The sequence below is a fragment of the Hippoglossus hippoglossus genome, chromosome 24 (genome assembly GCF_009819705.1).
Source record: "Hippoglossus hippoglossus isolate fHipHip1 chromosome 24, fHipHip1.pri, whole genome shotgun sequence".
Taxonomy (NCBI): Eukaryota; Metazoa; Chordata; class Actinopteri; order Pleuronectiformes; family Pleuronectidae; genus Hippoglossus; species Hippoglossus hippoglossus.
Window position 1 is genome coordinate 7,814,157 of NC_047174.1, and position 21,266 is coordinate 7,835,422.

A 21,266-nucleotide genomic window follows, 5' to 3' on the forward strand; every position below is an offset into this window, starting at 1 on the left:
GTGTTAAATCGGAGCAAGGGAACCTGTTGCAGAACTCTGGGAGTTAACACTCCCATATGCTTTTCATGGACCTGGCAGCCTCGTGACATTCTCTGATTCCAGACAGCTGCAGGACAGAAGATTTAAACCCCCTTTAAGACAAAGATCCATTTCTCTCGGCTCAAAGCTTTCAGGTTTAATGGGGGGACTGAGAGAGTGATGGCCGAGATCAGCAGAGCTCAGTCCCACCGTGGTTGTGTAAATTTTGACATTAGCGTTTATGCGAAACCTTGGCAAGCCACGAGTAATGGTCGATGCCCTTATATGGCCTCCAAAAGTGCACAGATGTGCGAACGGCCGCCAGCGATTGTGTGTGAGATCATGTCTCTGCTGCCAGCTCCATCTCCACCTGAGGTCGTGACATGGAGCCCGAGCAGCCTTAAAAACCAGTCACCGTTTTACCTCCTTGGAATTTACATGCACAGCTCTGCGCCAAAAAGCAAGTCTGTAAACGGAGGCTCGAGTTGACTGAGCTTCTCCGCTCATGACCATAGGGGTGTGTGTGTGTGTGTGTGTGTGTGACTGTGTGTGGGACCGTGTGTGTGTGTGTGTGTGTGTGTGTGTGTGTCTTGCTTTGCCTCTTGAGCTTTTATGACTGTGAAGATTTGGATGAAAGCCAACGCAAACCATTTTGTTTCTGCTTGAGGGGAGTTTGCCTCTTGCAGGGGCCTCTCTCTATCTCTATCTCTCACCCCCCTGCCGCTCTCCCAGTTACGCTCCATCTATGCTCTTTGTGTGTATAAACACAGCCGGATTATGTAAGCATTAACTCACCTGCTAATTAAAACACTGGCAGAGAAGGAGAGGAGCAGGGAGACGGCTGAGGGCAGGAGCAGGGACGGATGTTAATGTTACAATTTAAATTAGGTTGAAGTTAGTTTTTTGAAGGTGTTCTGTTTTTCAGTTAATCACATTTGCACTATCGGTAAAGAGAAGTTGAGTCCAGCCGTGTCTTTAATAATGCATTCGGCATGAATGACAGGTTTGACTGGTTAAGAGAGCGCAGCTAAATTTACTTTAAGGCAACGCGCTGCCTGGGATCCTCCTACGGCACAGAAAACGCACACATGTACACACACACACATGTACACACACACACACACACACACACACATGTACACACACACATGTACACACAGAGAGAGAGAGAGAGAGAGAGAGAGAGTATCCCAAATCAGCTCACCGCCCCCTTGTGGTAGAAAACACAATCCTCGAGAGTTGACGTAAAAGTCTGGACACTTGAATTTAATAAGTTGTAATAATAAACTTTATTTATGTAGCATAAATAAAAAAAAACAGGCTTTCAAAGTGCTTCACGGACATAAAACAGCAAACACATGCAGTGCAATTAAGAAGGCAAGAGACAATGAATATAATAAAGCAATAAAACAAACACATATCAGGTCAAAAGCCATTTTATGACAACGCGTTTTTAAAAGAGGATCCTGAGGCAGCTTGTTGGTGAAGGGAGGTTGTAACAGCTGAGAAGCCCGAACAGTGAACGCCCTGACGCCCTGGGTCTCAAGTCTCGCCCTGGGTACCCAGAGCAACAGCTGGTTAGCAGAAGGAAGTTTGCGAGGAGGGGTAACAGGAAGTTCTGCCAAGTAAAGTTAGTGATTTAAAAACAAGCTAAGGGGCGAGAATGAGTGTATTGTGATTATATTTTCAACTTCTTGTAAGAAACGTAATATTCAACTTAATATTCTCTTTACTATTCCAGCCTTGGCCCCCCCGGAGGCTGAGGAGATGGCCCCGTGTCCGGTGGAGGCTCTGGAGGCCAGACTGGCCACTCTGAGAGAAGGAATAACAGACGTCCCCACCACTGAGGCGTCAGTGGAGCGGGCTCAGGTGAGACGTCTCATAGTCCTGATGTGTGATGGCTTATTTCATGGTTCTCAGTCAAAACCATATGTGAAATAAATGTTTTAACCTTCCAACCAAACACCATTTAAATATGTAAGGTATCCTGATAACTCCCATACAGACAGCTAGCCCCAGGTGGTAGAGAGGGTCAACCTCTAACCAGAAGGTCGGTGGTTTGATCCCCGGTTCCTACAGTCTGCAGTTTAAAGATTTCTTGGACTGAAAATAACCTGATATAAATACAGTTAATTTACCATTTACTATTTACCATAACCAGGAACTAAAACATTAACTTTGAGGTGAAGGTTGTCTTTACAAAATATGATCTGAAAGTCTCATTAAGAGATTCGAAGATTGTATAATTATCCTATTTAATTTATCGTTATATTAATCTTATTATTAACATATTTTTATTAAGTTTTCTAAATATAATTTGGCAAATAAATAACATTCAAATAAAAAAAATTGTATTTAACATTTTTCTTTTTTTTTTTACACATCGTTGTTTAATGCTGATCTTGTCACATATTATCTGTTGTTATGCAGTTTATTGTTACTGCCTGTATTAGTTCATCAAAGATATTTAATCTGATTAAAGACATTCCTGGTTATACAAAGAAAATAAGCAAATAACAAAATCAAGTAAAGAATTGTAGCAAATAAACAATTTAAAAAGTAAGGCTTTGATGAATTGATGAGGAATTGACGGATAGAGAATGAAGCTGATAGCACGTGACCTCTGGCCTCTAAACTGACAGGATTTCATTCTCAACAGTGACTTTGTTTGTGTCTGTGCTTGTGTGTATGTCACTGTGTCATTATTTTTATTCTGGCACACAATAGGCCCTTTATCAGTCACTCACTTCCCTCTGTGTTGTATCAATCCTCTCTGTAGAAGGAAAAGTGTGTGTGTGTGTGTGTGTGTGTGTGTGTGTGTGTGTGTGTGTGTGTGTGTGTGTGTGTGTGTGTGTGTGTGTGTGTGTGTGTGTGTGTGTGTGTGTGTGTGTGTGTGTGTGTTTTGGTATGTAGTTTGGAAATATATATATATGTGTGTGTGCGCGCTTCTCTCCTCTTCTATCTCCAGTGGAATGCGAGCTCAGTGCAGGCTCCAGTTATCGTGGCAGATAACAGGGCATGGTGCCGGTGAGGGATGGGGGGGGGGTTGGTCTTGGCACATTCCTGGCAGCGAGCCCATGCCTGTAGCACGGAGTTCCTAACAGCCCGGTGTGGAGCTGCTCAACCAGTCAGTCAGCCTGACAACCACAACATTCAATCCCGTGACAGCAGACCTGCGTCCTCTTAACATCGAGCCTAATTATAGAGGGTGATAACCATCGTGGGCCTGTTTTACAATAAACAAGTAAATTGTTTTTAACGTGGCAACATGATTTAAAGGGAGCACCTTGATTACCTGGGTTATAAAGCAAGTACTTCACGGTACTTAAATACTGTGAAGGAAGGAAAAGTTTCAATGTGTTGGAGTCAGTGACATCTAGTGGTGAGGGTGCAGATTGCAACCAACTGAGAAGCCAGATTTACAAAAATACCAATTTTTTTTTCAAATTTTTAACAAAGTCAATCCAAGAAATGAGGGATGTCCTCTACCTCTTCTAAACATTGTTTTGCTTCATGTTTCCATGTCATGTTTTAACAGATTTCTTCCCCAGCAGTATACGAGTGTCCATGCTTGTCTAGAACTCACACACAAACAGTTTAGACATGCTATATTAAACCTGACCTCTTGTTCACCTCAGGCCCTGTGTATAGAGATTGAGCAAACGCAACAAGCCTCCGATCCGGCAGAACTACAAAGGTGGAGTCAACTTTCCTCCAAGGCCCGCGAGGAGCTGGGGACTCTGCAGTGCATCCTGGGTAGCATGAAGGACAACCAGGTAGAGAAAGCTGCCATTTGTTTTAAAGAAAACTGTCCTTACTGGTAGAGATATGAATGGTAATAATACAGTTGTTCATTGCCGGTGTCAGGTGTGTGTGGTGAAAGTTGAACAGTGGTTGGATGCGGTTCAGGAGCTGATGTCTCATGATGCCGCCGGGTTGGGCAAGACAGAGAGACTACGTGAAGAGCTTAACCAGTGCAAGGTGAGAGGACATAACAAAAAGTAAAGCAGCGGTAAAGCATTTAAAAACATGACTGAACTACTAAAAAGCAAATTTTACTGTTTTCAAAACTAACGATAAATATCATGGATTCTTTGCTAAGTTGATTATCATCGAAAAAAAGGTTTTAATATGTGGATCGTTGATTTCTTTTCTTTCTGGTAATCAGGAGTATGTGAATGAGATGGAGTCAGTGGAAGGTTCGTTGAAGCAGATGGGAGAGAATGTGAGTGCCGTGCAGGCCACTGCAGTCCCGGGACTGGCCACGTGGGGGCAGGAGAAGTTGGACGAGTCCCGGGGCACGTGGGACACGCTCAGCAAAAAGGTGCGGAACAGTTGCATGAGTTAAACCCCAAACAAGTCACATAGGTCTTGGATTTAAAGCTTGAATTCATTTATTACTACTGTACGTCATTCAAACCAAAAATCTAAAAGTGCCAGCAAGAAAATTCTTACTTAGATTATTTGGATATTTCTTAACAAACCCGGCGACACGTGCTTCTCTGCAGCTGCTGAGCCACCAGGAGCGCATGGCAGAGCGTCAGGAGAAGCAGGTGAATCTGAAGAAGGACTTGGCGGAGATGCAGGAGTGGATGACACAGGTAGACGAGGAGTTTCTCATGAGGGACTTCGAGTACAAGAGTCCCGAGGAGCTGGAGGCATCACTGGAGGAGATGAAGGTGCGTGTTCGACAGTTTCATGCTTTATGTGCACATGCAACTCTTGTTTCTCCGTTGACGTCCCCTCACCTGTCCTTACCTCCCGCAGAGGGCTAAAGAGGATGTGCTGCAGAAGGAGGTGAAGGTAAAGATCCTGAAAGACAGCATCAACATGTTGGTGTCCAAAACAGCGCCCCCTGGTGGAGGCAGTGGACAGGAGCTTACGACAGAGCTGGAGGGGGTACTGGCCAACTACCACAAGCTGTGCGACCGCCTCAAGAGCAAGTGCCACACTCTGGAGGTAACGTGTTTGTTTCGGACAAGGTTAAAAGACGATTTCTATTTTTCGTTTTGTTTGTGGATGAAAATACTGGTTGTGTGAGAAATGAACTGTATCAACCACCTTTTAAAAAGGCTCTTGTGCCTCGTCATTTACATGAAAATAAGATTTCTTTTTTTTTTAAGGAATGACCCAGATTGTCCATTACCTTGCAGCTCTCAGTGTCAGAGTGACATGTGGGTTGATGCGTTGTGTCCTTTTTGTTAATTTCCATGCTTGGAACAAGAGAAGCTGGAAGGAAACACTGGTGATTCTTGTTTTCTTTGCTAATCTGTGAGTGTAAAATCACAGTCTGGGGCTTTGGCTTTGACGCTCATCCCTCCAGACTCCGCCGGGTAAAGATCAGACACGTCACCGAGTTGTGCTTATGCTTGTGTACATTCTTTGCCTGAAGCCCATTAGTCACCATCGTCGTCTTTGTCCCTTGAGTTCTGCTGTTTAATTTGAGTTTAAGACTTTAAAATATTGTTGTGTTTTTCATTCGGTTTTTTTTTTTTAAATTGAAAGGGGGGGAATATTTAACAGAGCTGTCGCTTGTTAGTAACATCATCTGTGTTTCTCTGCTTGTGCACAACTATAATGAAATGCATTTCTCTCTCTCTCTCTCTCTCTCTCTGTGTGTGTGTGTGTGTGTGTGTGTGTGTGTGTGTGTGTGTGTGTGTGTGTGTGTGTGTGTGTGTGTGTGTGTGTGTGTGTGTGTGTGTGTGTGTGTGTGTGTGTGTGTGTGTGTGTGTGTGTGTGTGTGTGTGTGTGTGTGTGTGTGTAGGAGGTGTGGTCCTGTTGGATGGAGCTGCTTCAGTACCTGGACATGGAGCAGAATTGGCTCAACACTGTGGAGGAGAAGGTTCAAGCCACTGACAACCTGCCGGAGAGTACTGAGGCCGTCAGTGAAGCTCTGGAGGTGCACAGACACACACACACACACACACACACACACTGCATATTTCTGTACCTGCTGCCTTGAGGGTAAACAAACAGCCAGAATAGTAAGAAGCTAGGATGAAAAGTCACCTCATCATTAAACATACATTCATGAAAAGACACCATTAGTTTGGGAATTGTTTCTCAAACCAAATGCTCCATTTAAAAAGTTGTTGATAAGTTCACCACCTCATTCTCTTTGACTTCTAAATTTCTTCTGCTCTGCTGCTATATCTGTAGATCGCCTGCAGCACCACTGTCAAATCCGCTTTAATCACAGTGCTGCTTCTGTAACGTTGCATAATATTGAAGACAATTGAAGACCCTTGAAGACGACGTTTCCCCTTCTCCGCTTTGTCCTTACGTTTTTGGCTGTTTTCTGTCCCCCCCACCCAGTCTCTCTCTCTCTACGTTCTCTCACCCTTTACCCTTCCCACTCTCCCAGCTTCCTAATCGGGCTCACCCCTCTGGGGGAGGGGAGGGGTGCTGTCGCCCTCTCCCTGTCTCTGTCCATCACCCCGGGGAAGGAAAAGCACATTTAATGACCCCACGTAAACAATGACTGTTGAAACCAAACATGTGTCGTCACTTGACAGGCCTCTCTCTCTCTCTCTCTCTCTCTCTCTCTCTCTCTCTCTCTCTCTCTCTCTCTCTCTCTTTTCTCTTTTCTCTTTCTCTCACTCACTTGTCTCTCATTTGTCGTTCACCATCTTTTTGGGGGTTTGCCTTCATCTGACACACCCAGCATCTGCATCTGTGCTCCATATGTTTGTTCAGCTTTTTCGGTTCTTTCCTAATCTTTCATCCACACTGAGCTTTTTACTCATTTACTGGATTTCTTCCTTTTCTCTGGTGTTTTCCTCCAATGTTTTACTCAAATTTTTTGAAACTGTGAATCCGCTCAGCTTTCTCGATGTTATTGTAGTTTTACCAAACAGCTCCTTTCTTTCCCTTTTCCTCTAAATCTTTGCTTACAAACTTACCCTCTCTTCCCTCCATCTCTCCCTTTCGCCGCCAGTCGTTGGAGAGCGTGCTTCGCCACCCCGGGGACAACCGCACGCAAATCAGAGAGCTGGGTCAGACGCTGATTGACGGCGGCATATTGGACGAGCTCATTAGTGAAAAACTAGAGACCTTCAATTCTCGTTACGAGCAACTCAACAACCAGGTGAGGACCTTGTGTTTGTGTGTCAGCAAATGTTTACTTTCACTGTTAGTTTGTAGTTGAATACATAATTTGCAAATATACCAGTGCGTCACGTTTCTCAAAGTCATTCATGTGCTGTATTTGACTGTAGCATCTTCAGTTTGTGTTTTTGTTTGTTTAATTTTACCAAACACTGCACCTTTTTTATCTTTATTTTTCTATTAATAGTCGTAAAACACATAATTTATACATTTCTGTAAATTTCACACTTAAAAGTTAAATCACATTTTATTTGTCCAATCATCCATAAGCAGTCTGTATGCTTACAACATGCTGTATGAAGCAGGGCTCCGGGGGCATCGTCTCCGTCATCGTCTCCAAACTCAGTATTTCCATTCTTAAATAATAGTTTTTATGTGTTTGTTGCAGCATCTGGGTCCTGACTTGTTTATGTGTTGTTACAATATAAATGCTCTGCCTGTCCATCATCCTTTTTTTTTTATCACTTTGTCCATCATTCTCTCCAACAAACCCACAAACACTGCAGCTGGTGGCACAGACACATGTATATAGCCTGGTTTATATGTGAGGTTTAAGGAATATGCCATAATGCAGAAATAAGCTGTATTTGAGATGAGGTGTTTGAGTGTTTTGGTTAGTGATGGCATACGTCAGCTCCACTCTCTGCACATCATCCTGTTCTTGTTGTCTTTCTTGTAAAACACCAGAACAACCAAATAAATTGAAATCCTTTCCCGACTGAAAAGTTCAAACAACGTGACTTTCTCCCCGTGTCCTCGTCCAGGCGGTGAACCGGCAGATCGGCCTCGAGCAGCAGCTGCAGACGTTGAAGGAGAACGAACAGGCGCTGCACTCCCTGCAGGAGTCTCTGAGCCAGCTGGACCACACACTCACCTCCTACCTCACCGACCGCATAGACGCCTTCCAGCTCCCGCAGGAGGCGCAGGTACAGGGCACACGCAACCTTGCAAACACGCTCACGCCCAGAGAAGTCACCAGACGGGATATGACGCATCCAAGTCTTGTGGATCTTAATTCATAGAGTGTTAACTATCACTTTTGGGAAGTTATTGCCCTGTAGGTAGGAGCCCAATAAACAGTTGTCAGCAGCCAACAGCAGTGTGAAAATATCTATCTATCTCTTTATTGAAATATATTATTATTTGGTTGTTAAATAGATCTTGGGTGAGAAACCATTAGTGGGTTTGTCTTCTGATATCTCAAGATACAATAGTTGTTTATACAGTATTTATATTCACATAAACTCTCTTGTAAGCACCTAATTAAAATATAAATACACAGGAAGTTGTTGACGCTCCTTGTCTTGATTTCCACTTTTCCTCCAGACCATCGGGGCAGATATCGCAGCCCACGAGGTGACAGTAGAGGAGATGAGAAAGAGGAACGTGGCCAACCTGCCTCCCCCCAGCGCTGATGGCAAGGCTGCCCGCAGTGGGACCATGCTGGATCATCTTCAGGTAACACTGACGCCTACTGGAGAACATCAGAAACTACAGAAACTGATGTCCCCAGTACATTATCATAACTTTAATAATGACCTACTCCCATTCATTTGAAATGTGCCAAAGTAATTTTACTGTCTGGAACTCACACATTGAAATAGTTTGTCATTTATAAATTGTTTACATGCAGGACAAATACAAAATCCTGGCACTAGTGCAGGAGAATTGTTGCAGCTGTTTTTCATCCAGGTTGTGAACAAGTTGTATAAATGTAATAACACTTCCTCTCTCTCTCTGCAGAGGAAGCTGAGGGAGATCTCCACCAAGTACCAGCTGTTCCAGAAGCCCGCTAACTTTGAACAGCGCATGTTGGACTGTAGGAGGGTCCTGGAGGGGGCCAAGGCTGAGCTGCACATCCTGGATATCAAGGACGCGGAGCCAGAAAAGATCCAGTCCCACCTCAATGGTTGCATGGTGAGAACCAGGCCTCTCTCATTCTGTATTCTACACTGACTGGTTTAATAAAGCCCTGAAACACACTAATTTCCCTTCTTTTTGCTGTGTAGAAATTATACAAACTGCTGAGTGAAGTGAAGCTCGAGGTGGAGACGGTGATAAAAACCGGTCGCCAGATTGTGCAGAAGCAGCAGACTGAGAACCCCAAGGCAATGGACGAACAGCTTACTGCTCTCAAACTGCTCTACAATGACCTGGGGGCTCAGGTGATTTATTCTTTTTGAAAGTTTAAATCAAATCACATTCTAATTTGTCTATAAAAATGCAGCTCGTGTTGGATTGAATTCACGTTCAATCTCTGAGGCCAGTGTTCATTCCTTGTCTTTCAGGTGACAGAGGGAAAGCAGGACCTGGAGAAGGCTTTGTCTCTGACGCAGAAGTTCCAGAAGGAGAGCGCCGCCCTGCAGGAGTGGCTGAGCACAAATGAGGCTCAGCTCCAGCAGAAGAACGGCTGTGGAGACATGCCAGCCGACATCGATGCTGAGATTGCATGGGCTAATGTGAGCAGCTGCACTCACCTTGTATTATACAGCATCTCCTCAGCAGGAGGAAAGAGGTGTTTCTGGCTGAGGCCAGTAGGTGGAGCAGAGGGACTGTTGGATGTTTCTTGAACACCAATCTTTCTCTTTTTAAAGCTGGGAATTACATTTGCAAGAATTATAAAGTGTTATAAAGCCATATTCAACCTTACAATGGAAAAAATGTGAAGAATATTTATGATGTTTTCATAAATCTCCTCTCCTCTCCTCTCCTCTCCTCTCCTCTCCTCTCACTGACCTCAATTCCTTAAAGAACTGAATATTTTATTCGATCCCACAAAATGAAGCGAGACCTTTTTGACCCCCTTGCCCAAAAGATTCGGCAACAATATTAAAACTGTAAACCTTTCAAGGAGTCACAGGCTCACACCGAGTCAGCAACAGCGCCACAGTGCATGGAAGTGTGTAGGTTTCCTCAAATGCCCTTTTTGTGTATATGATGTGTATTCATTTTATACACCATTGAGTATTTCTGTTCGTTCTAGGTTGTGTATCACGGAGGACAAATATTCAGCTTTATTTGACATGTAATTTTATGTGTGGTCTGGCAGTAAATGATTAAAACCTGGATGCCCATCATATGAACTTGTGTTGTATGTGCGTGTTGCTCCACCAGGGCCTCCTGAAGGAGTCGGAGCGGCGTAAGGCAGAGCTGTCCAGCCTGATGGAGACCGGTGCCGGGCTGCAGACTCTGGTGGAGGGCAGCGAGGCGCAGCTAGAGGACAAGCTCTTTGGCCTCAATGAATCCTGGGGCCGCGTACGCACCTGGACGGAGGACTGGCTCAGCACTGTGCTGGTGAGAGCAAATATTTTGAACAGCGAGGCTTAATAAACAAAAAGCTGCTGTGCTCCTCTTTTTGTATTATTTTTTTGTTTGTCTGAGCAAGTAGGACGTTTCTATAGGACTGTGTGTGTGTATACAACACTGGCCGTCATTTCCAAGTGGATAAAGGCAGAATCAGCTTTACTTTTTAACTGTTTATTTTTATCAGTTATTCCTGCATTTATCATCCTAAATGTACAATTCAGGAACACATGGTACGTTTAGAAATATTTTTTAGATTAAAAAAGTTACAAGGTTATTTCTACACAGTATTTACACCACAAGTTAAACATTATGTCATTATGCTTTGTAAGTCAAATTATTCCAGTAGAATAAAAAATAAATCAAATCAAGAACAAAACAGGAGCATTCAAATCAGCTCTCCAACAAAAATATAAAACAACATTTAAACAACGAGACGAATTCACCTTTGTGTAATTATGTGCTGCAGGAAATCACGTAACGTTTAAGGAAAACTCACTTGATCGATAAAATGTCTTCGTTTTAAATTGACTCGAAAATTGGGGAAACAGAGATCAACCTTACAGCAATTACAGAAGTTTTTTTCATCTCCGAATGAAAACGCTGAACCTTTGTTTTTCTTCTGTCTTTGCAGAGTCATCAGAACGAGGTGGAAATCTTTGACGAGAACGTGGCTCACATCAGCACGTGGCTCTATCAGACCCAGATCCACCTGGACGAGGCCGAGCGGCTCGCAGCGACCGAGAGGGAGATAGTGGTGCAGGTAACGCAGTAAAAGCGCTTGTCGTAATTTCTAGGTTGACTTTTAAGTCAGAAGAATAAGTAAGAACTGGCTGAGCTTATACCATGACAGGCTTAGAAGTATATAACTTCTTTATGGAAATCACTGCCTCTGGCAAAGAAATGCAACCTGCCAAAATCCACCGACGGATATCGCCTCTGCTTCTGGGAGAATTTAATGTTTTCTCACATGAAAGGATTAGTGTGGTAATGATCAATCATTTCTGAATGCACCATTTTGGATTTTCTCTGTCGCAGCAGGAACTTTTTGTGCTTGTTTTAGATTATTTGGACACTATATAGATGTTTTTGTGTGGTTGTCGTAACCTGATGGAATAAGAGAGAGTGAGAGAAAGTCATGTTAGGGACAAGAGAGAGGTTTGTTGACTGAAGGTCTCTGCTAAATATCAGCCGGTGCCTGGGCCTGTTGACCTTGATCAGTACACACTGTCCTGAGCTCGCTGGTCTGACCCAAGGCTGCTCTGCCATCTGGTCTAAGAGAGAATGACTTATAACCTAAACTGACAAAGAGCTGACCAGCACTGATCTGTGCTGTGTCCTCAGAGCATGATGGAGGAGCTGGAGGACGTCAGTCTGCGTGTGGACAACGTGAGGGAGCAGGCCATCATCCTGATGACCAGCAGGGGGCCCGCCTGCCGAGACGTGGTGGAGCCCAAACTTGAGGAGCTCAACTGCAACTTTGACAAAGTGTCTCAGCACATCAAAACAGCCAAGGTACAGAAGCACAGATTGTTTGCAGACAAGGATTCATTACGATCTGAACTAGTGCAAAGCTCAGGGCGGGATTCAGTCTTTGTGTGACACTAAACTGTCAAAGAGAAATGAGTCTGTTCAATCGGTGCATTTATTCCATATCTTTTTGCCTACAGATGATGACCAGCTTGGAGTCGGGAGGTTTCGAGGTTATCCAGCAGGCACCTCAGCAGGTACAATTAAACCATATAAAGTCAATTAATAACGACTTGAGTACAAAATACATTCCAAATTAAACAGGGGACATATTTAATTTTATCCAAACTTCAGTAGGATACAAAAGTCTGAGACCCGTTTTGACGCATGGACCTCTCTGTCCATTAAAACAGCTACGAAAAGCAATATACTTGGTAGGGGTGCAATGCAAAACATTCTAGGTGATAAATGTTTCATTAAAGTTTTAAACTAAAATATTCAATATTTAGTTGTTAAATTGAAGTTTAATACGTTGAATAAAAAGTTTCCCTTGTTGTCTCGATGTAAGGGTCAAATTAGGGTGACTTCAAATGTGTGGCCTTTCTACAAACTGTGCCAATCTGATGCAGGAGGGTTCTTCAATTCTTCCCCATCTCCAGTGGCCGTGACTTTCACCGTCAGCTGCTTTTAACACGTTCATTTGGACACACAACTGTTTGTCTAACCTGGTAGCGACATTAAAACACGATTTCACGCTTGTATGCACACTTTTCAATTAATTCGCGGTTCACATGCACTCTAAGTCACAGGGGGTTGCTTCGTGCGGATCACGTAGTATTATAAATAATACCCTGCTGATCGTTTTCTTGTAACATGCAGTCAGATAATTGCGTATCTCTAACTGGCACTGACCGAGGTGTGTGGTGTGTTTTCACTCTTCCTCATCAGATCCGTCACAACCAGGAGATCCGAGCAGAGAGTCGGAGTCGGGCTCATCCTGCTGAGCCTCAGGTCTCCATTGAGGTGAAGGACCTTCAGGTGGAGCTCCAGGACACCCTGAGGGCCCTGCAGCAGCAGCAGCAACAACAACAACAACAACAACAACAACAACTACAGGATGCAGTAAACATCCTGGATGATGACAAGGTAAATAAGGTCACCCTTCAATTTCCTTTTGTAGCATTTTCATTCAGTTTTTAACAGACGGATGATTATGAGATAAATGAGCAGCAAAGTATTAATTGCTTTATTATAATTGAGCTGTAAATACTGTTGAATAGTGGGAAGTGGAATTGGCACTTTGCCTATTTCATGGTCGAATGTTTCCATCTCTTGCAATTTTCAGGAGGAATTTGAACACAGAGAAAAATGCCCCAGGTTTCCCGTTACTCTCTTTCTGTCTCTGTGAACCTGAAGTTTCATGAAAAGTTCCATAAAGAATATGGCAGGCAACCGGCTACAATATATGTATAAACCCGCAGCCTGATTAAAAACAAGCTTTGATTGGGCATTTCAAGGCTTAACAAGTCCGGAATTCAATCTCTGTTATCAAGGTTTATGACGTTAAACACGCCCGCTGAACAAATCCCACCAATCCACAGCAAGGTCAGTGTTCCAGTTGGGAAGCTGTTATTGTGTAAGTGTCTGCAGCGTCTCCACTCTCAGCAACTTGTTTATTGTTTAGCGAAGGAGCAACTTGCAGGTAAAGTCAGTTACTGGTGTGTAAGTCGGTCTTTTTTTATTCCCACTGATGGAATACACAGCGGATAAGATATGTTCAAATTTACTGACTTTCTGCCACGAAAAAAAAACCTTTGACGTTCTCCCTCCACTCCAGATGGATGAGGAGAAAGCCGGTGTGGAGGAGCTGCTGAGGAGAGGAGAGGAGCTGCTGCAGCAAACTTCAGACGAGGGCCAGAGGGAGGAGCTGAGACTCCTGCTGCTCGGGCTTCAGAGCCAATACTCTGCTCACAGGGTGAGACGTGTGGAGAAAAAAAAAAACAAGTTGTGTCTTCATTAAGCAGGGCTCATTACCTAAGCAAACCAAGCTCTCTGTCATATTATGTTTTCCCTCAGTGCACTCATGCAGCCGGAGCTTAACTTGTGTTAATGTGTCCGTCCGCCACAGGAGCTGACGGTGCTGCGGATCAGGCAGGTCGAAGTCTCTGTGGACTCGTCGTCTTCTCACTCCTTCACAGAGCAAACAAAAGAGTTTTCAGCAGAGGTGAGGGGTGCACACATGCATTTAGTGCTACGCTCTAACAAGGAAGTCACTTAGATCGCAGTGTGTCCTTCACTGCATATTATTCATTGGATTGATGGTAGTGTCTCTTTATTATGAGATGTTTACAGAACTTTGCCTTTTACATTTTAACAACGCAGCAGCAGATTGAGTGGTTCAGACGCGTTCACAACAACACAATCACATGTTTGAAGTGACACCACTTCGACAATGGCATTGGCCCTTATTACCATCTCTTGATTCTTGTTGTCTTTGGTGTTCTCTAGGCGTGTTACATCTCTATATCATCCCAAGATGTTTGTTTTCTTTCATATTTTGCTTCAGTTGCGTGTTGGAAATGTCATCAACACGCCCTTGATCACTGGGAATATTCCCAACTGTTCCGTTTTCTCACACGGGTTCACTCGGACATTTTACGAATAAGTCTCAGAAAATGTTGGCAGCAATTGACTCAGACATTTTCATTCTCACCTACTGCTAACTAACAAGATTTGTTAGTTTAATTCATGATTTTTCTCCTGCTTCTGTGTTGTAGGAGATGTCTGCACCGGAGCGTAGCACCGCCTCCTCGCTGAGCCCCTCCGACTACCTGCTGGACATCAACAAGCTGCTCCTCTCCATGGCTGACAACGAGTTGCTTCTGAATTCGTCTGAGCTCAGCGGGGGGCGCTATGAAGACTTCTCCAGCCAGGAGGACATGCTGAAGGTCAGTGAAACATGAAACACAAAACTGGAAAATCTGAAAAGTAAAACATTTGGTTTGTAGCTGAAATAGAGGAAATGATTTTAAATGAGGGACATCTCTTTTCCTCAGAAGCGATCAGAAATATACATACATATGCCAGAGCTTCCACAATTTGATGTGTTAGCATGAACTTACGTTTTTCTTCACCTTTCATTTGTATTTTCACAGAATATCAAAGTGAATCTGGATCATCTGGGCGAGCAGGTTACAGGAATCCACGAGCGCCAGCCTGATGCCATTCAGGACGCTTCCCCCCCTCAGGTCTCTCAGATCGGAGACGGCCTCACGCAGCTCAACGCCGGGTGGGACCGCCTCAACCGCATGTACAACCACCGCAAGGGGTGCGTGCTTCAAGCTCATATACAAGCAGTGCACGAGATTTTATCGCACAAACATTCAGTCAGTTAAAAACTAGAAAGGTTTTCAATAGCACTTCTCGCTGCTATTATCAGGTGTGAATTTGTGAGACAGGATATTACAACAGTTTCTTTGGAGAAGGCAGCATTCACAGAAATGTCTGTCTCTCCGTGAGTGGGTCCTTTCTCTTTTCTCCTCAGGTTGGATTAAGCTGTGTTCACATAGTCACTCACTCACAAGCACATGAAACACACTCAGACACACTCAAGCTCTGTGACCTTGACTCCCTCCAACATTGTTCCTTGGGCACAAACAGTCTCTATTTGCTGAGTACAGTATAAGCACATGCTAGAATAAACTGGTAAACTGATCTGGTTGGTACTCCATCTGTCATCACAAATGACCTGGAGGCATCATTAAAAATCAAAAAATAGAGGAGGATTCGTAAAAATTACTGGCTCAAAACTCATTTCCTCACCTCGTCGCTCTTATCAGATTTGTTCTGCTGTGAAAGAGGAAATAGTCGTCATGCAGACCATCAGTGCGATAAAGATTTTTTTTTTTAAATTTCAAATAATCACCCTCTTGGTCTCTGCCGATTTATTCGGATGAGACGCAATATAGTGTCATCACTGGTTCCTGATTGTTGTGACATTTTCAAGCGTTTCAATAGAGGTCAACGGTTTCATTTTCCCTTATCAGGATCCGTGGAATTTCCCCAGTGTGTTAACTTGGTTTTATCGTTACAGACCGGAACTTGTTGATTCTCTTTTTTCTACTTCATATATTACACCCATCCGTATTAACTCAGCCTCAAAATGAACTCAGATTTAAGTTAAACTACAACATGCTTTGTGTGTGTGTCCTTATTGTGCTGCAGGAGTTTTGACCGTGCCATAGAGGAGTGGGGGCAGTTCCACTGTGACATGAACGACCTGAGTCAGTGGCTGACTGACACCGAGACGCTGCTGTCTGAGAGCGTCGGCCCGGACGGACAGCTCGACCTGAACTCTGCACGAAGACACCAAGAGGTGGGTGGAGGGAGATGGAGCATGTGGTGGTTTAGGGGTTTGGTGTCAACATAGATTTTAAAATGATTGCGGCTTTCCAGATGCCCACTCACAAGCCGATGCTGGTGGCAGGGGGGCGCCCACCTTTGATTAGCAGGTGTTAACCTCTTCAAATATATATAAAGGTCAAGACTTGGTTGACTCTATTTAAGCATGAGCCCTGCAAAGTCCATGATGTGTTGAAACACTAGGTGGCGTTCACCCCATAGATTTCTGATTGATGATTTATTTTTTACATATTTGGTAATAAATGTATTAAATATATATATTAAATATTATGTTTAATATAATATAAGTTTACAGTTCAAAAACACAAATCTATTTTTGCAGTATTACTTTAATTTAAGTATACAGATATTTTTGTATTTGTAAATAAGTTCTGATGGTAAAGAAACACTCAACATTTTCCACGATAACAGTAATTAGTCAAATACAGAGTCACAACACTGGCAACAGTATCTGTTGATGAGCTGCGATCAACATTATTACCTTCCCAGTAATGGGTCTGAGGTATTAGTTGCCGGATGGTTGGAAATGTTAGACAAGGAGACGGGAGATAATTGCATTTTGTTCCCCCAAAGACGAGCGCTCCACTGTACCTGATAAACACACCGCACATCTAGCTGTTCATTATGCAGAGACAGAATCTGGGAGAAGTGAGGAACTGAAGAGCAAGATGAGAAGGGCCATCTCATTTTGCTTTGTTTGATAATTTAAGCGGCACTTTCATTTCCAAGGAGGGGAATTAGATTCTCTGAAGCCGCGGCATTATCGCTGACAGCCATTAGCACCTTTTTATCAGTGTGATTTGCGAAGCTCCGTCTCCCCGGCTCTTTCACGTGTTTTCACAGTCGCTGAGAACGCGGCGAGGGATCAAGTGGATGGGGATTGAGAGATCAATTAGCTGACTCACCCTTCAGCGGACGTTACAATCAGTCACACAACTCTTTGGGGCTGTCCTGGCAATTTAAACCCCTCGTGGTTGAAGTTGAGATGGTTTCAGCGTATATATCTTGATTAGGCACAAATCATGCCTGAGTGTCGATCAGAGATTTTCTGGGAGAGATGGACGTCAGCAGGGGATTTGGCCCTCAGTCAGATTAGGCTCTTATTGATCCCCTGTTTCTCCTTTTTTCCTCTTTTTCTCCGTCCATCACACTCTTTCAATCCTTTTATATTTCGATTTCACTGATTTTATGATGATATTACACTGATATTGATCTGTTCTTTCTTAGGACTTTATTACGTTATTCTCTCTTATATACCTCTCTATATATTTCAATTTTGTTCACTTTTATTTTTTATTATGCTACTTGGGGGGCGTTGTTTTTATGTGAAGCACTTTGCATCACGTGCAATGTAAATAAAGTCTGCTTGATTGATGGATTGATTGATATGTGTGTTTAGGAGCTGGAAGAAGGCGTGGTTGGTCACCAACCTGTCCTGGCTGTACTATCCCGCACCGGGGAGCAGATTATTGGGCAGCTGTCATCTCTTGATGGCCCACTGCTCGAAGAGAAGCTGGACGGCCTCGGTCACCGTTGGAGAGTGGTCAAGCGCCAGGTCGTGGACAGACAGCGCCGGTAACTTATCCATGGAAACACACAGGATGCAGTGTTTGTTAAATGAGCCTGTATGGATTGAAAACATTGGGAAGATAACGTCAATTTGGATTCTGACGAGTGTGTAATACACACCGTTGCTGTGTCTTGATTATATAACGTGTTGGTCTTACAGGACAATGAAGTGCAGAGGGTAGCGCTCACTCTCCATCACTGTCAGTGGTGTTTCTTTATCAGTGTTTGGCAGGTTAACGTTATCAGTGCAGTTAATCCGCCTATGACAGTCATTTAAATGTAAATTTTAGGATTATACCTGCAACCTGCAGGAAATGAAGATGCTTATCTGCGTATATGCGATATACAGTATGTGTGTGTGTGTTTGTGTGGGTGTGTGCAGGCTCACTGGCGAGGACCCGGCCCTGTCAGACCTGGTGAGAAGACGCAATGAGCTGGCTGTGTGGCTGGAGCAGGCGGAGAACGCCGTCAGCTCCCTGCCTGTCACAGCCACTGACGAGAGCTTCAAAGAACTCAAGGTACAGCGAAGCCCAGAGATTCACGGGAGCGTAGAGGTTATTATTCCAGGAGCTGGTGGAGTCAGCTATTTTTATGGTCAGCTCCGACTGTGTTGGGTTTGACTTTGTTCTTTTTCCCCCTATTTGTTTCCACAAGTTGTTTCCAAGTTGCTCTTGTCATAAGCAAAACCTGTCAAACTCAGCAAACATACACAGAACAAACTAAATGCCCTCATCATCTGTTTTGAGCAAATGCAATTTTGGTGAAGGACATAAACTCCGTCTTCATTCCCTCTTTACAACGAACTGATCCTGACTTTCCACCGGTCCACACACTGCAGAAAGTACAATGAACGACATTATATATGTGGCAAAGTTGAGCAGCTGTTCCACTGCTGACTTGCACGGCAGTACTGCTACATTTCTCCTTTATTTCCTCTTTTCTCTCGTTTTCAATATATCAGTGATTCTCTATTAAATAAAGGGTCACTGCATCTTTCCCTGCAGGCCCTCGCTGAGGAAATGGATTCACACAATGAGCGCCTCGGTTGGTTGAACAAGCACGCGCCTCAGATCCTGGCCAGTCCCAGCGTGAGCCCCCAGAGCAGGGACCAGCATGTCGGCAAACTGAGAGCCATCAACCTCAACTGGAGCAAAGTGAGAATTGCAACTTATAACACCAGCTTTTTATTAGTGTATCCCCACCACCCTCTTGTCTCTCCTCTTCCTTACCTCCTTTACTTAGTCTTATACTACAGCCATATTACTATCAACTCTGCTACAGATACACCTGGCGTCCACACTATTCCAGAGTTTTTGAGCCATTAAAACAAAGAAGTTTAAAAACCCTGCTGGCTCAGTTTTAGTTTGAAAACTCCAGGGCTGCGTATTAATCTGGACGGGCAGAAACTGAGATGTTTGGAAGCAATGACATAGTTTTAGACAGTTTTCAAGCTGAAACATTGTAGTATGGATGAAGCCTGATGCCCTCTTTACCCTGCAGGTGACCCATGAGTTGTTGGACAAGGTGGGGGAGGTGGAGGCCAACCTGCAAAGTCACGCACAGTTCCAGGACAGGATGGAGCGACTCACCGACTGGGTTGTCGTCACACACCAGACAATCATAACCAGAGGCCTGAACCCTGTTCAAGCACAGGTAAGATCGTGTGAAGTCCAGAACACGTCACAAGATAAAACACTTCAGCTTCCGTTACCTTGCACACAAACGTTGGGTCTGAAACGAGCTTGTACGCTTCACAGGCTCTGGAGGCCTCCATGAAGGACAGGAAGAAGGACCTGGAGGAGCTGTTGGCTCATTCTATTGAGCTACAACGACGACAGCAGCTGCTGCCTCATGAAAAGGTCCCGTTTTCACAGTCATATAATTTAATAACAAACCACTTTTCAGTGTAGCATATAATGACACCATATTGTGTTTTGGGGTAACTCAGTTTCACATCATTTATTAAAGTTTAATTGGCTGTTTTATTAACATCGGGATTGGAACTCTATTTTCTGTCGCTTCCATTCTGTAGTTAATTACATGTATGTGCTTCTCTTTGTGTGTGTGTGTGTGTGTGTGTGTGTGTGTGTGTGTGTGTGTGTGTGTGTGTGTGTGTGTGTGTGTGTGTGTGTGTGTGTGTGTGTGTGTACGTACACAGACTAAGGTAGAGGAGCTGGCAGCTGATTGGAAAACCCTGGATGGTCGAATAAGGGAATCTCTTCAGCCGCCCATCTCTCCATGGACACAACACCAACTTGTCGTCCAGCACCAGCAGCATGGTAAACATACATGCATTTATTTAGATTCATGATGTGTCTCATTTCTGTTTCATGACAGGGTTTCTGCAGCTTCTAAAAAGGGTAGAAATATAAAAATCTGAATTTTGGGCCTTAAAAAATGTAAATTATTATGTACTAGTTCTTCAGTAAGTTAAGACGTGTCTTAACTAAGAACTAAAAACTTGACCAACATGAAACGTGCGAGTCATTCGACAACTCTGATATTCCTTCATAATTGTAATACTTGATATAAGTCTTGAATTTAAAACCTGCAGAAACACTGCATGGACTGAGAAAGTTTTAAAATTAGTCTTTTGCATCAAAATCATCAAACTAATAAACATTTACCTGTATTAGGCGTAACTGGCTTGCCTTCATTTGAAGTATAAAAATACTTGATGAAATGATAAATAAGAGGTGAGAAACAAAGTCCTGGTTGTGTAACACTAAAACAAACCCCGGTGCCTAATTCATCGTGATTTATTGTGATGCCAATATCCTGTGAGAGCCATTTGGCAGCACCTCCTCTCCCAATCTTAACATCTTTTATTGTTCATGGCATCATTTCCTTTTAAAGAAGCCTTTTTTTTGTATTTCCTCCCCTCGCTTCAGTGTCTGCTGTCCCCTCAGCCGTGCAGATGGCCAGTCTGATGAGCGAGGACCCCTACCACCAAACCCCGCACACGCCGGAAAGCGTGGCGCCCACCGACCTCAACGAGACGGCCACCGAACTGGCCGACTGGCTGCTGCTCATCACGCAGATGCTCAAGTCTAACATCGTCACCGTGGGGGACACGGAGGAGATCAGGGCCACTATGGAACGTCTGCAGGTGAGAAGGGAGGAGAGGAGGTGGAGTTTTTTCATAGAAATACAGCATTTTATGTGAAATATAATGTCTATGTGTGTAATTGTGTATTCGCAGGTGACGAAGAGTGACCTGGAGCAGCGTCACCCGCAGCTCGAGGACATTTTCACCCTGGCACAGAACATCAAAAACAAGACTTCTAACCTGGACGTTCGCACATCCATAACTGAGAAACGTATGTACAAGTTCTGTCAAAGCTTGATATACAACAGCAAGGATGTTCCAAAACTTC

At 43.8% G+C, this 21,266-nt stretch overlaps 1 protein-coding gene across 10 annotated transcripts in view; it reads left to right on the forward strand.

Moving 5' to 3' along the window:
- Positions 1-21,266, forward strand: part of utrn (utrophin) — a 174,200-nt gene that overhangs the window by 37,522 nt on the left and 115,412 nt on the right. For 8 of the 10 annotated variants that reach the window (XM_034579148.1, XM_034579155.1, XM_034579154.1 and 5 more), the window contains 31 exons: positions 1,760-1,887; positions 3,657-3,794; positions 3,886-3,999; positions 4,187-4,342; positions 4,527-4,697; positions 4,786-4,977; positions 5,783-5,917; positions 6,956-7,105; positions 7,890-8,051; positions 8,452-8,583; positions 8,869-9,042; positions 9,135-9,290; positions 9,414-9,584; positions 10,240-10,419; positions 11,063-11,191; positions 11,773-11,943; positions 12,099-12,155; positions 12,847-13,044; positions 13,736-13,873; positions 14,027-14,122; positions 14,676-14,846; positions 15,054-15,226; positions 16,123-16,273; positions 17,720-17,895; positions 18,272-18,407; positions 18,894-19,043; positions 19,390-19,542; positions 19,647-19,748; positions 20,048-20,168; positions 20,781-20,998; positions 21,092-21,209. In XM_034579148.1, coding sequence (XP_034435039.1) covers positions 1,760-1,887; positions 3,657-3,794; positions 3,886-3,999; positions 4,187-4,342; positions 4,527-4,697; positions 4,786-4,977; positions 5,783-5,917; positions 6,956-7,105; positions 7,890-8,051; positions 8,452-8,583; positions 8,869-9,042; positions 9,135-9,290; positions 9,414-9,584; positions 10,240-10,419; positions 11,063-11,191; positions 11,773-11,943; positions 12,099-12,155; positions 12,847-13,044; positions 13,736-13,873; positions 14,027-14,122; positions 14,676-14,846; positions 15,054-15,226; positions 16,123-16,273; positions 17,720-17,895; positions 18,272-18,407; positions 18,894-19,043; positions 19,390-19,542; positions 19,647-19,748; positions 20,048-20,168; positions 20,781-20,998; positions 21,092-21,209 — 4,617 coding nt within the window. The remainder of the gene's footprint in view (positions 1-1,759; positions 1,888-3,656; positions 3,795-3,885; positions 4,000-4,186; positions 4,343-4,526; positions 4,698-4,785; positions 4,978-5,782; positions 5,918-6,955; positions 7,106-7,889; positions 8,052-8,451; positions 8,584-8,868; positions 9,043-9,134; positions 9,291-9,413; positions 9,585-10,239; positions 10,420-11,062; positions 11,192-11,772; positions 11,944-12,098; positions 12,156-12,846; positions 13,045-13,735; positions 13,874-14,026; positions 14,123-14,675; positions 14,847-15,053; positions 15,227-16,122; positions 16,274-17,719; positions 17,896-18,271; positions 18,408-18,893; positions 19,044-19,389; positions 19,543-19,646; positions 19,749-20,047; positions 20,169-20,780; positions 20,999-21,091; positions 21,210-21,266) is intronic. The other 2 variants (XM_034579150.1, XM_034579149.1) reach the window with 2 other exon arrangements.